General features: G+C 32.5%; 1 protein-coding gene across 6 annotated transcripts in view; it reads left to right on the top strand.

Moving 5' to 3' along the window:
* Nucleotides 1-12733, top strand: part of LOC149734573 (dynein axonemal heavy chain 5-like) — a 57994-nt gene extending 45261 nt beyond the window's left edge. For all 6 annotated transcript variants that reach the window (XM_089879598.1, XM_089879601.1, XM_089879597.1 and 3 more), the window contains exons 66-86: nucleotides 157-276; nucleotides 474-687; nucleotides 1502-1605; nucleotides 1887-2021; nucleotides 2410-2565; nucleotides 2956-3138; nucleotides 4104-4274; nucleotides 4580-4767; nucleotides 5278-5468; nucleotides 5875-5996; nucleotides 6443-6592; nucleotides 6869-7114; nucleotides 7679-7898; nucleotides 8247-8486; nucleotides 8946-9115; nucleotides 9761-9976; nucleotides 10245-10325; nucleotides 10799-10930; nucleotides 11112-11264; nucleotides 11483-11717; nucleotides 12357-12733. In XM_089879598.1, coding sequence (XP_089735724.1) covers nucleotides 157-276; nucleotides 474-687; nucleotides 1502-1605; nucleotides 1887-2021; nucleotides 2410-2565; nucleotides 2956-3138; nucleotides 4104-4274; nucleotides 4580-4767; nucleotides 5278-5468; nucleotides 5875-5996; nucleotides 6443-6592; nucleotides 6869-7114; nucleotides 7679-7898; nucleotides 8247-8486; nucleotides 8946-9115; nucleotides 9761-9976; nucleotides 10245-10325; nucleotides 10799-10930; nucleotides 11112-11264; nucleotides 11483-11717; nucleotides 12357-12511 — 3582 coding nt within the window. In that variant the 3' untranslated portion in view covers nucleotides 12512-12733. The remainder of the gene's footprint in view (nucleotides 1-156; nucleotides 277-473; nucleotides 688-1501; nucleotides 1606-1886; nucleotides 2022-2409; nucleotides 2566-2955; nucleotides 3139-4103; nucleotides 4275-4579; nucleotides 4768-5277; nucleotides 5469-5874; nucleotides 5997-6442; nucleotides 6593-6868; nucleotides 7115-7678; nucleotides 7899-8246; nucleotides 8487-8945; nucleotides 9116-9760; nucleotides 9977-10244; nucleotides 10326-10798; nucleotides 10931-11111; nucleotides 11265-11482; nucleotides 11718-12356) is intronic.
* The last annotated feature ends 173 nt before the right edge of the window (nucleotides 12734-12906 follow it).

Here is a 12906-nt window from a genome sequence, read left to right as displayed (position 1 = left end):
AACAAATTTATTTCATGTTTTACCCAAGCGATTGCTAACCATAAATAACCATATATTTGAATGAATAAATGTAACTAAAATTATGAGTTGCACATCTTTTTAAATGATGAGTTTCAGTAAAAAACTATTTATTATCAAAATACTTTGAATTAACAGGAGTCATTGTATAATAATGCAATGATGGCTTTAAAGAAGGCTGAAGCGGAATTAGATGAAAAAAATCGTGAACTTGCAGTTGTACAAGCTCGTTATGACGCAGCAATGAAAGAAAAACAGGTTTTTTTATTAATCTAAAAATGAACATTGTATTTTTTAGAAGGACATTTTTTAAAAATATTTGTTTAAAGAAGTTTAACTGGATTGTGTGTTTTATTAACTGCACAAGCATAATAAAGTGACTTTAAACTTTACTAAAAAACGTTTAGAAGGAACTTACAGATTTTTCCCATAATTTATACATCACACAAACACAGGATCTGGCAGCAAGCGCTGAGCAATGCAGGAGGAAGATGCAAACTGCTTCGTCACTTATCAGTGTCTTGGGAGGAGAGAAGGAAAGATGGACAGATCAAAGTCGTGAGTTCACAGCACAATCCAGAAGATTAGTTGGTGACGTTCTCATGGCAACAGCATTCCTATCATATGCTGGTCCATTTAACCAGGAGTTTCGTAATGTGTTACTACAAGGTGGGTCTATTTGTATTTATTTGTTAATTTTTTTGGCGCCGATGTAAAATCATAATTCCTTCTTATGTCCCACAAGTTTTTGGTTTATATTAAAGATTTTTTGTGTATGTACTTTCACATATTGCTTGGTGGTTGTGTTTGGATTATATTGTATTGTAGCTTCTTACTTTATCTTCGTGTGGCCGGGAAATGATCGTCGTTTAACACAAGTGTTTTGTTTCATACACCTCACAGCTTACGAGTTGTTTATGTCCAACTCGGTACATGGACCAGGAGAAGTCTGTTTAATGTAGCTGACAGTGGTGTATTATTGGTTTGGCTTTCAAACTACACTATTAAATATATTTAACATAAAACATGACCTAAAAAAACATTTCATTTAATATGCTATTATAGAACAGATCAATTATAATAAAGGCATGTGGTATAACAGCAAAACAACACTCATTAATGCTACATAGACTTGTTTAAACCTGGTTACCCTTTTATGTAATGTGTATTTATGCCAACTTTTCCTACAATTATGGAATAATTTGTTTTAAAAAATTAGTTACAATTCAGTTGGTGGGCTTAATAGCGTTATTAACCAATAGTTATCTGTATAGTTTTCACCCAACTGTGTGTTAAGTACAGTTGTCTCTACATTGGTTTTTGATCTTTGTTATCGTAGTGAAAAGATAATCAAGTTTTTGGTATATTAGGATACACTGTAACAAGTAATGTACCACTTAATAGTTAACATTTTAACTTAACTTGAGCATATTGACTGGTGACATGCAAATATGAATAACGTGAGTGACCCTTAATTTTACAGAATGGCAAAGAGACATGAAAATGAGGCGAATACCTTACACTGATGGATTGAATTTAATCGAAATGTTGTCAGATTCAGCAACAATCACAGAATGGAATCTTCAAGTAAGATAAGAACATTCCCTTTCGAATATATGTCAAACCTCTATTTCTGTTCGTTACAACCGAAAAAAAATATTTTTTTTAAACTTTTTATATTTAACACCCATTTAAGATTTTCTAACTTCTAATAATAGTGAAATATATATGTTTATAGTAGTACGTCTAAAAAAACCATGTTGTGTTTATAATATTAGTGAATCTTATAACTGTTTTAACGAAGTCATATTATGCATGCCTTTTCATTAGAGTATTGCTCTCTTGTTACATCATCACTTAACGTACAGGGTCTTCCTAATGATGAACTGTCCATACAAAATGGAATAATCGTCACAAAATCTCCAAGATTTCCACTTTTAGTTGATCCACAAGGTCAAGGTAAACAATGGATCAACAACAAGGAATCACAGAATGATCTACAGGTTCCTATTCTTATAAACTCTTGCTTTTACACCTAACATTATTAAAACACTTTTTTATCAAATAATTTTTCGCACCGACATTTCAACGCCCTGTTCAGGTTGCCATTTTTGATGAATTCACCTGAATAGGATATGAAAAAGTCAATACCAAATTAAAAAAAACACAAAAAAATTGGAAAAGAGATATATTTGCACCTAAACTAAAATTTTGGTATAAATATTTTCAAATACTAAATTGTGTGTGATAGTATTTTTTATTTAATCCAAACCTGTAACCAACATCTTCAAACACATAACCGCTACAGTCTCTAAATTTTGCTACTTTTGTCATATTTATCATTCTTTTTAATAAACTTTTTTTGAAACATTATTTTTTACCACTTTTAAGACAACATTCTTGAACCATAAATACTTCCGGACACATTTGGAAGATTGTTTATCTCTTGGACGACCTCTCCTTATAGAGGATGTTGGAGAAGAGCTTGATCCTGCTCTTGATAATGTGCTCGATAAAAACTTTATTAAGTTAGGAACAACTTATAAGGTTGGAGCAATATTCTATGCTGAATGATCCATGAATGTATAACTTAATATCCTCGCGTGGCCGGGGAACCACAGTCGTTATAACACAGGTGTTCTGTTTCATACACCTCGTGCCAGTTTACGAGTTACCATGTATGTTACTTTGTGGGTGATTGTTTCTTTGGATTTTTTGTTTTTGTCTATGACTGACTATTAAGACAACCCATTAGTGACCACTGCCGTAAAGTGTCTTGCCCAAGGACACAAAGCCTTGAACCCATTACCTCTGGGTTAGAGGAAATCGGGCTAACCAACTGTGCCATGGCATCAGGCAATATTTAAAATAAAGCAGTATTTCTTTATTTTTGTATATAGATATAAGACTTGATAAAATTGAAACCTAAATTTGCAGGTGAAAGTTGGTGACAAAGAAGTTGATATTATGGATGGTTTTCAACTTTACATAACAACCAAGCTACCAAATCCAGCTTATACTCCTGAAATAAGTGCACGAACCTCAATTATAGATTTCACGGTTACTGTTAAAGGTTTGGAAGACCAATTACTTGGAAGAGCGATTCTAACAGAAAAACAGGTTCATAATTTAGGTTAAAAATTGAATGTATGAATGAATGAATGTAACTTACTTTATCCTGGCGTGGCCGGATAACAACAGTCGTTATTACACGGGTTTAACACCTCGTGCCACATGGTAAAGTACGAGTTACCATGTATGTAACTTTGTAGGTGAATATTTTTTTGGATTTTTTCATTTTTTGATGTATGGCTGATAATTTAGACAACCCATTAGTGACCACTGGGTTGGAGCAATTGCCATTAAGTGTCTTGCCCAAAGACACATACCCCCACAATGGTAGTGTCAAGCCTTGAAACCATTACCTCTGGGTTACAGGCAGGACGCTAACCACTATACCTCGGCGCCGGACGATTATTTACAATTTAGTTGAATTGCTGTTGTATCATAATGTTTACAACCTAGTTACATAAGCAGTGTATAGACTTGTGAAGCTTAATGCTGCTAACATTATTGGCATGAGTGTAACTTGCTTTATCCTCGCATGGCTGGAAAACAACAGTCTTATAAAACACAAACAACAGTCTTACCTGGGTGTTCTGTTTCATACACCTAATGCCAGCTCATGAGTTACCATGTATAATACTTTGTGGTTGAATATATATATATATTTTTTATGTATGACTGATAATTTGGAAAACCCATTAGTGACTCCTGGTTTGGAGCAATTGTCATTAAGTGTCTTGCCCAAGGACACATATGCCAACAATGATAGCAGCGACAAGCATTGAACCCATTACCTCTGCGTTAGGGGCGCGCTAACTACTTGTGTCATTAGTCAACATTTTATGCTAATTTCTTTGACCCAGTGCTGACTTATGTGTTCCTCATTTATATAAAAAATTCACAGTTGCATGTTTTGTTATTTGGGAGGTGGTGTGCCACTAATAAATTGCCCTATCATACAGGAATAATAAATAATATTGATGCAATTTGTGTTTTCTAAAAAAAGAAATTATTTTTAGGAACTTGAAAAAGAAAGAAATGAATTATTAAGTGGTGTCACATCAAACAAGAGAAAAATGAAGGAACTTGAAGATAATTTGCTTTTCCGACTTACTTCAACTAAAGGATCTTTGGTGGAAGATGAAAGTTTGTTGGGAGTATTACGAATTACCAAACAAACTGCTGAAGAAGTAAGATTTTCAATATTCTACATTATTTAATGTTAATTTCTTACTTAAGGCAAGGTATATATCTGGTAAACTTTTTGTAGCATGTTTATGTTTTTTAAATCAATGATTTGGCAACTTCTGATTGCTTTTATCATAATACAAAAAATGTTTCTACAAGAGCTGTTATAAAAATAATAATAACTATATTTGTTTCTTTTGGTAGCAAAGATTTAGAAAGATTTTAATCGAAAAGATAAGATGTAGTGACAAAACAACAGTTTTTACAACACAAAATAATAAGGTTTTTTAAATTTTTAATTGTTTAGGTGACAAAAAAATTACAAACTGCAGCCGAAACTGAAGTTCAGATAAATATTGCTCGTGAAGAATACAGACCTGTTGCTACCAGAGGCAGTATACTCTATTTCTTGATAGTTGAGATGTCTATGGTGAATGTGATGTATCAAACATCTTTGAAACAATTTCTTGGTTTATTTGATCTTTCTCTATCAAGGTATGTTTTTTATATTATTAAATTTATTAGGACTTTCAGTACAAGGCAAGACACTAAATGGCAATTGCTCAACCAGTGGTCACTAATGGGTTGTCCAAATCAAAAGCCATACATCAAAACAAAAATTTAAAAAAATAATTACTTACAAAGTTGCATATACATGATAACTTGTAAATGGACACAAGGTGCATGGAACAGAACACTCGTGTTATGACTGTCGTTGCCCTGCCATGCGAGGGTAAATTACATTAATTCATTTAATTGATTTGTGCCTAAACTAATGTTTGTTTTACTTTATAAAGTTTGCATCATAAGCAGTGGTACAAGTTGTGTTAGAGATTATAATCATCAATGAACCGTCTGAACTCCATATTTAAAACTGTAAACACTAATAATAAATACCAATATAAATAATTTAACTAATTAAAGAAGTTTTCACATGCACTTATAACTAGTATTTACTTCATTAATGTTAACTAGTTATGCTTTATGTTTGTAAATTTTCAATAGTGCAAAGAAGAGTCCGATTACAAGCAAACGAATCCAAAACATTATATCAGTAATGACGCACGAGGTTTATATTTATGCGGCTCGTGGATTTTATGAAACTCACAAAATACTTTTTACACTTTTGATGGCGCTTAAGATTCAACTTGCATCTGGAGATATCAACCACAAAGAACTGCTGACTTTTATTAAAGGTTTGGATTTTATATTAATATATATGACGTCTTTGATTCTCAGGTCTGGTAGAGGATAAAATATTTTTAAAAGTCTGACTTGATTACTTATGATAGACAGGAAAAAATGACAAAAATATAATGGGTAATGCGTGATGGTGCTTGATGAACAGGGACAGTAATGACTGAAACAGTGATAACTGATAACGTTTAATTCTACCAAATATTTTGTGAAATATTAATCATACTAAGATAAGAAATCTTGATCTCAATTTAATTGTACAAGCCTGTTTAATTTTTTATTATATTTCTAACTAATAGGGTTTAAAAAATAAAAGTATAATTGAATTTTTGTTAATGAGATAACATTGCACAATATAAACATAAATAAACACATGACCCATTAAATTGTTACTTCTTTATACAGGTGGAGCATCATTGGATTTGAAAGCTTGTCCAACAAAACCATGCAAATGGATTCTTGATATGACTTGGTTGAATCTTGTAGAATTATCAAAACTTCAACATTTTAATGATATCTTAAGACAGGTAACGGCACACACCATTTTGAACGATATATATTAAATGTTGTTTTATTGTGACTTTTATTGCATGTACAGTCTACTGTTAGTCACAAAAATGTTTCTTCTTACCATTGTACAATTACTTTGTTCTATGCAGTCTGATATACTTCCACAATAATGTTGAATAAATATATTGTAATACTCCATGGTTTAAGACTCACTTCACGCCTCGGCAAAGTGGTTAGAGTGCCTATCTCTAACCCAGAGGTAATGGGTTTAAGGCTCTTTGCTACTACTGTTGTGGGCATATGTGTTCTTGGGCAAGACACTTAACAGCATACATGATAACTCATAAGCTGGTACAAAGGTGATGAAACAGAACTTCCCTGTTATAACGACTGTCGTTTTCCGGCCCCACACGGATAAACAAGTCACACCCATTCATTCACTTACACACTTAATTTTCAAAAGATTCAAAACAATGAGAAACAATGGAAGCAATGGTTTGATAAAGAAGCACCAGAAGATGCAGTGATCCCTGATGGATATGAAGTTTCATTAAAAGTTTTTCATCGACTTTTACTCATAAGATGTTGGTGTCCTGATCGTACAATGTTACAGGTGATTTATTCAAGTTTATTTTATTATATTATTTGCTTTGTGTTGTTGGTTTGTCTGAATAATTCTGTATAAACACTCGGTTTTATTCTTGGAATATAAATACTGATTGGGGTATGTATCCTTGGGCAAGACACTTAATAGACATTGCTCCAACCCAGTGGTCAGTAATTAGATGTCTTTTACTCTACAAACAAATGTATAAGTTGCGTGTAATAATATATCATATATTTGTATAACAAGAAACTTTTGTTAATTGTGGTTGATTAAAATGAACAGAGTCGACGTTACATCATCGAAACACTTGGTGAGGAGTTTGCTGAAGGATTTATTCTTGATCTTGAAAAGATGTGGGCTGAAAGTAACCCACGTACTCCACTAATATGTTTCCTGTCTATGGGATCGGATCCAACCGTCCAAATTGAAGGTTTGGCAAAAAAAATGAAGTTGGAATGTCGTGACGTGAGCATGGGGCAAGGTCAGGAAGTTCATGCGAGAAGATTGATACAACATTCCATGATTAATGTAAGTTTAGCTTACCAATTTCACATGATATTATATAATAATAATAACTTGATTTGTATCGTCTATTACGGTAGTAAAATTTTAGAAATATTTTAAACGATAAGACAGGACATAGCGACAAAACAACAGTTGTTAAAACACGCTTACAAACATATTTGCATACAATTAAAAGAAAATAAACAAAATAAATATTATTGACTTACATTTGAAACAGTATAGAAACTTAATGTACAATAATGTACATGTCTAAAACAGCCATTCATATATTTTGCTTGCTGGTATTTCAAGCAAATTTTCTTTCATCAAATGCATCTAATTAGGTGTAAACTTTTGGGGTCTACAAATTTGTTTTCAGTTATAATAATAACAAAATAATTTTCAGTTATAATAATAAAAGTACAAACAATAATAGACAAAGTAAAAACGGAAGGTGAATGAATTTGTTGTGTATTGTCAAAAACAGAAATTTAACTTCTTTATCAAGCAACAGACAACACACATTAAGCTTTTGATTTATAAATTATAATAAATTACAAGATGAATATTTGTTTCATTTATTTGAAGGGTGGGTGGGCTCTTCTACAAAACTGTCATCTTGCTCTTGACTTCCTGGATGAATTGCTCACAACCATCCTCACAGCTGTTGATGTCCATCCATCATTTCGATTATGGATCACCACTGAAGTACATGCAAAATTTCCAATCACTTTGCTTCAGACTTCAATTAAATTCACAAACGAACCACCACAGGGGTTGAAGGCAGGATTGAAACGTTCATACACAGGTACATAGCGGCTCACTGCAACAATCATATATCTTCTACGCCTATCTCTAATACTCTGACATTTTTACAAAAAAAAATCAATATTGCACAAACTTGTTATATTTAAAACTCTTTAAAGTCGTCTCTTTATATAGACTCTATTATAGAGTTGATAGACAATGTCTTAAACTCCACATTATTTAATTAAAATAGAACGTTGCATAAATTACATGTCAGCTAAGAAACGATGCCCTTTATCAAATAATCAATGTAAACATTTTATGATTGCATAACCACTCCCATGTTATCATTGTTTTTTGTCTATCATTTCCTATAACTGCCAACATTATTAAATGTTATGGGCCTTAGGAATAACACAAGACCAGTTGGAAATATCGAACATGCCACAATGGAGGCCCATGTTATACGGTGTTGCTTTCCTACACACTACAGTACAAGAACGTCGTAAGTTTGGCGCCATTGGTTGGAATATTCCTTATGAGTTCAACCAAGCTGATTTCAATGCCACCGTTCAATTTGTTCAAAACCATCTTGATGATGTTGATATTAAGAAGGGTGTATCGTGGAACACAGTGCGTTATATGATAGGTATGTGAACCATGTAGTTGTATGTTTAATGTGATTGAAGGTTTTTCATATGGTGTGAATGAATGAATTTAACTCGCTTCATCCTCACGTGGCCCGAAAATTACAGTCGTTATAACACAGCTGTTCATACACCTCCCGCCGGCTTACGAGTTACCAGTTACAATGTATGTTACTTTGGGGGGGATTTTTATTTTTTTATGTATGGTTGAAACTTAGACAATCCATTAGTGACCACTGGGTTTAAACAATTACCATAAGATGTCTTGCTCGAGGACACATACACCCACAGTGGTAGCAGCGATGAGTATTAAACCCATTACCTCTGGGTTGGAGATATGTGCACTAACAACTTTGCTACAGAGCCACATATTTTGTATTATAAAGTTAACAAACATTCTTGTACCAAATACTTTTGTCATTACAAAATTGTACAAGTTGCTGACAGATGTTTTAATGCAGGGGAAATACAATATGGTGGTCGAGTTACTGATGATTATGATAAAACTTTATTGAACACATTCGCTCGCGTGTGGTTCAGTGAAGCAATGTTTCAAGTGAACTTCAGATTCTACAAAGGTTACAGCATACCTCATTGTAAAACTATTACGCAATACTTGGAACATATTCAGGTAAACACTTTTATTTGAGCATTCAAGGTCAAATACAATGTAAATATATGTTTTTAATGTATAGTGTATCATAAATTCAAAGTGAACATTTTAGTTCTGCAATTTCATAGTCGATAAAGAAAAAAGGGTATGGGTTTGTGGTTAAAGCAATGTTTACCAAACTACATACTAGATTTTTCTAAACTAAATAAAAAATAAAAGCCCACTATATATTAGATACATTTATAGGTACCCCAAAACAGTTGCATTACTTTTTTAAAAGCAACTTTTTTTTACAATTATTATTCTTTTTTTATTTTCTTAGTATGCCATAAGCTAAAAACTTCGAGAACTACTGGGTTTGAGAACGTTTATTTTAAAAAGAAAATGTTGGCTTTGGATGATTAAATTGATTAGAACTTTTAGTAGGGTAGGGTAAGATGGGACACCTTTTTTATTCCATGTTGTCGTTCCATTTGGTAGTAATCAAAGAATATTAAAAAATTTATAAAACTATATTCTCACGACTCCTTTAGACTGTTGTTAATAGTTTAAAACACAATCATGATATTTGGATAATATGTGCTTAGGGTTTTCCAACATTCCCCACACAGTACTATATATTTTTCATTGTGTTTCTGCATTTCAACTTATCTACATGTGTAGGCACTTCCCATAACTGACACACCGGAAGTATTTGGTTTGCATCCAAATGCTGATATAACATACCAGACAAACTCTGCAAAAGAAGTTCTTGATACAATACTTAATATTCAACCCAAGGATAGCAGTTCAGGTACAGGAGAGACAAGGGAAGATATAGCGTATAATATGGCTGAAGATATGTTGGAAAAGTTACCAAAGAACTACGTTCCATATGAGGTAAGATAAATGTATTTGTTAATTTTTATTGAGGAGTTGTTTCTTGGGTTTCAATGTTAACTTCTACATTAAAAACGTGTATTAAATTGTTGTAATTCGAATTTTCGCTTAAAATTTCCACCAATTCTAAGTAATCAGTTTATATTATGTCTTAAAAAATTAACAAACTCCAATTTTGAATATAACCCTTAAATTGATGTCTAAATATATTACAATATAATATGTTAATTGTCCTGTAACTTATAAACTACGTGCGGATTCATTGTAGGTAAAGGAAAGACTGAAAATATTAGGAGCTTTGCAGCCGATGAATATTTTCTTACGACAAGAAATTGATAGAATGCAAAGGGTAAGTTATGTTATATTTATGTACAATTCAGTATGTAGTGTTGATATAAATTCTCTCAAAGTTTAATAACAATAATGAAGACTTTATCTCTGTGATTACGGTAGCGAAAATTTAGAAATATTTTAAATAAAAAAAGAATATAGCGACAAAACAACAGTTTTTTTTAAAACATGCTTACAGTTAAAAACATATTTACATTTAATTGGAAGAAAATAAGCGTGGTTGCTACACCTTCAAGCGCGGTCAGGTTTTAACATAAGAGACTCGTATTTAACACCATACGTGGTAGTTTGCAAAGATTTTTTCATGTTGAAATTAGAACAACCCATTAGTGACCACTGGGTTGGAGTAATTGCTGTTAAGTGTCTTGCTCAATAACACACATTGATATTAATCAGTTTAAACCAATAACCGCTGGTTAAAAGCAAACGCTTAATCCAATTCGGTTTCAGTTAAACATTGTTTTGTTGCAGGTTATAAATATAGTTCGATCAACATTATTGGATTTGAAATTAGCAATAGAAGGAACAATTATAATGAGTGAGAACTTAAGAGATGCGCTTGACTGCATGTATGATGCACGAATACCTGCATTGTGGTTGAAAGTAAGCTGTTTTAGGATGAAATATTTATGTAGTATTTTCCATTTTTATTAATACTGTTTTTTTATTTGGCATTTTAAAGTTATTTCCCAGCTTTTCATTTAATTGATAAAGTAAATTTCAGAGATCAAATATTTTTATGTTATGTATGTTCTATTTTAAATATTGTTATTATTTCCCCCAGGTATCCTGGCCATCCAGCACTTTAGGATTCTGGTTTACTGAGTTATTGGATCGCAACACACAGTTTCACAAATGGTGTTTTGAAGGCCAACCGAAGTCATTTTGGATGACTGGCTTCTTTAACCCACAAGGATTTTTAACAGCAATGAAACAGGTTACCTTTAAATTTATGTGCATACAGATTATTGTTTTGATAGGCACCCTAGAATATGAGGAATTTATTTAAAAGTTATTATTTGGTGTGTTTGTGAGACTTTCATCATAAGTTAATATATCACAATAAACTTAAACAATACAATTTGTAACAGAATGTTAAGATGATTTTTGATTTAATAAACTTACGCTTGTTTAAAACACAACTTTGTGCAATAGGAAGTAACAAGAGCACATAAAGGATGGGCATTAGATAGTGTTATTCTTCACAATGAAGTCACCAAATTTTCTACAAGCGATGATGTGATATATGCACCAGAAGAAGGGGTTTATGTTTATGGTTTATACTTAGAAGGTGCAGGTTGGGATAAGAGAGGACAGAAACTTGTAGAATCAAAATCAAAAGTTTTGTTTGAGCTGATGCCCATCATCCACATTGATGCTGTACAAGCAGGTGAGTGTTTCACTTTATTTTGATTCAGTGCTTTAAAATATGTAACTGACCAGTTATAATGTTATATGACCCAAAAAAAATAATCACCCACAAAGTAACATACATGGTAACTCGTCAGCTGTCACGAGGGGTCACAACGACTGTCATTTTCCGGCCACGTGAGGATACAATAAGTTACATTCATTCAATCATGATTAGGACTTATGTTTCCTTGGTAACAATCCAAAGACACGGGTGCCTTATTGCACAGCATTTGTGGTCTTTCGTCTATCAATTTTTAACATATTACTAAACACTGGTTTCTACTCTAGCAATGACTGTTAAGTGTCTTAGGCACACACACAATAATGGCAACATCCAGCCTTAAATCTGTGTAGTGTTGGGGCGAGTGTCTTACCACTCGTATGGTCTTTCTTGGTACATAAATGCCTTGTTTGTCTGCTAGGTGTAGCGACCACGCTTATTTTCTTCCAATTAAATGTAAATATGTTTTTACCTGTAAGCGTGTTTTAACAACTGGTGTTTTATGGGTATATATTGTCTTTTCGTTTAAACTATTTCTAAATCTTCACTACTATAATCAAGAGACAAATAAAGTTATTATTATTAATATTATACTAAAGTAATATTATTACTTAGGTGGAAAACAAGAGAGCAAAATGTATGGTTGTCCAATTTACAAAAAACCATCAAGAACAGATCGCAACTTCATTGCTCAAGTCAACTTAAAAACTGTGGTTAACCCAGATAACTGGGTGTTACGTGGGGTAGCTTTGCTTTGTGATGTTAAGTAATTAACAAATGCAGCTTTATGTATGATAGAGTGGGGAAGATGGAACAATTTTAGCACATAATATCCAAGTATTCTGATCATGTATTAAACAATTAACAATGGCCTTGCTCTCTTTTGTAAAGTGTTTATCAAGTAGTACCTAATTTGCACTAGTTAAAATTGTAAACCTATAAACAGATGTATATTTTATTCTTGTAGATAATAAATATAGCAAAAACATTGATGTGTGATCACTTATATTGGATTGGTATGTGGTTAGCATTACATTAAATCTTTGTTGCAATTTAACGCTTAAAAGATGAGGTTGAATAATGAACGTTTACGGTCGAGTGCTGTGCGGGCTTATTCGGCGGTGATTTTTTTTCTAATTTGTTCAGCCGGGCTAAACCAAGCTCA

Source organism: Ciona robusta, chromosome 6 (genome assembly GCF_009617815.1).
Source record: "Ciona robusta chromosome 6, ASM961781v2".
NCBI lineage: Eukaryota > Metazoa > Chordata > Ascidiacea > Phlebobranchia > Cionidae > Ciona > Ciona robusta.
Note: the sequence above shows the minus strand (reverse complement) of the source record. Positions and strands in the feature narration are given on the sequence as shown.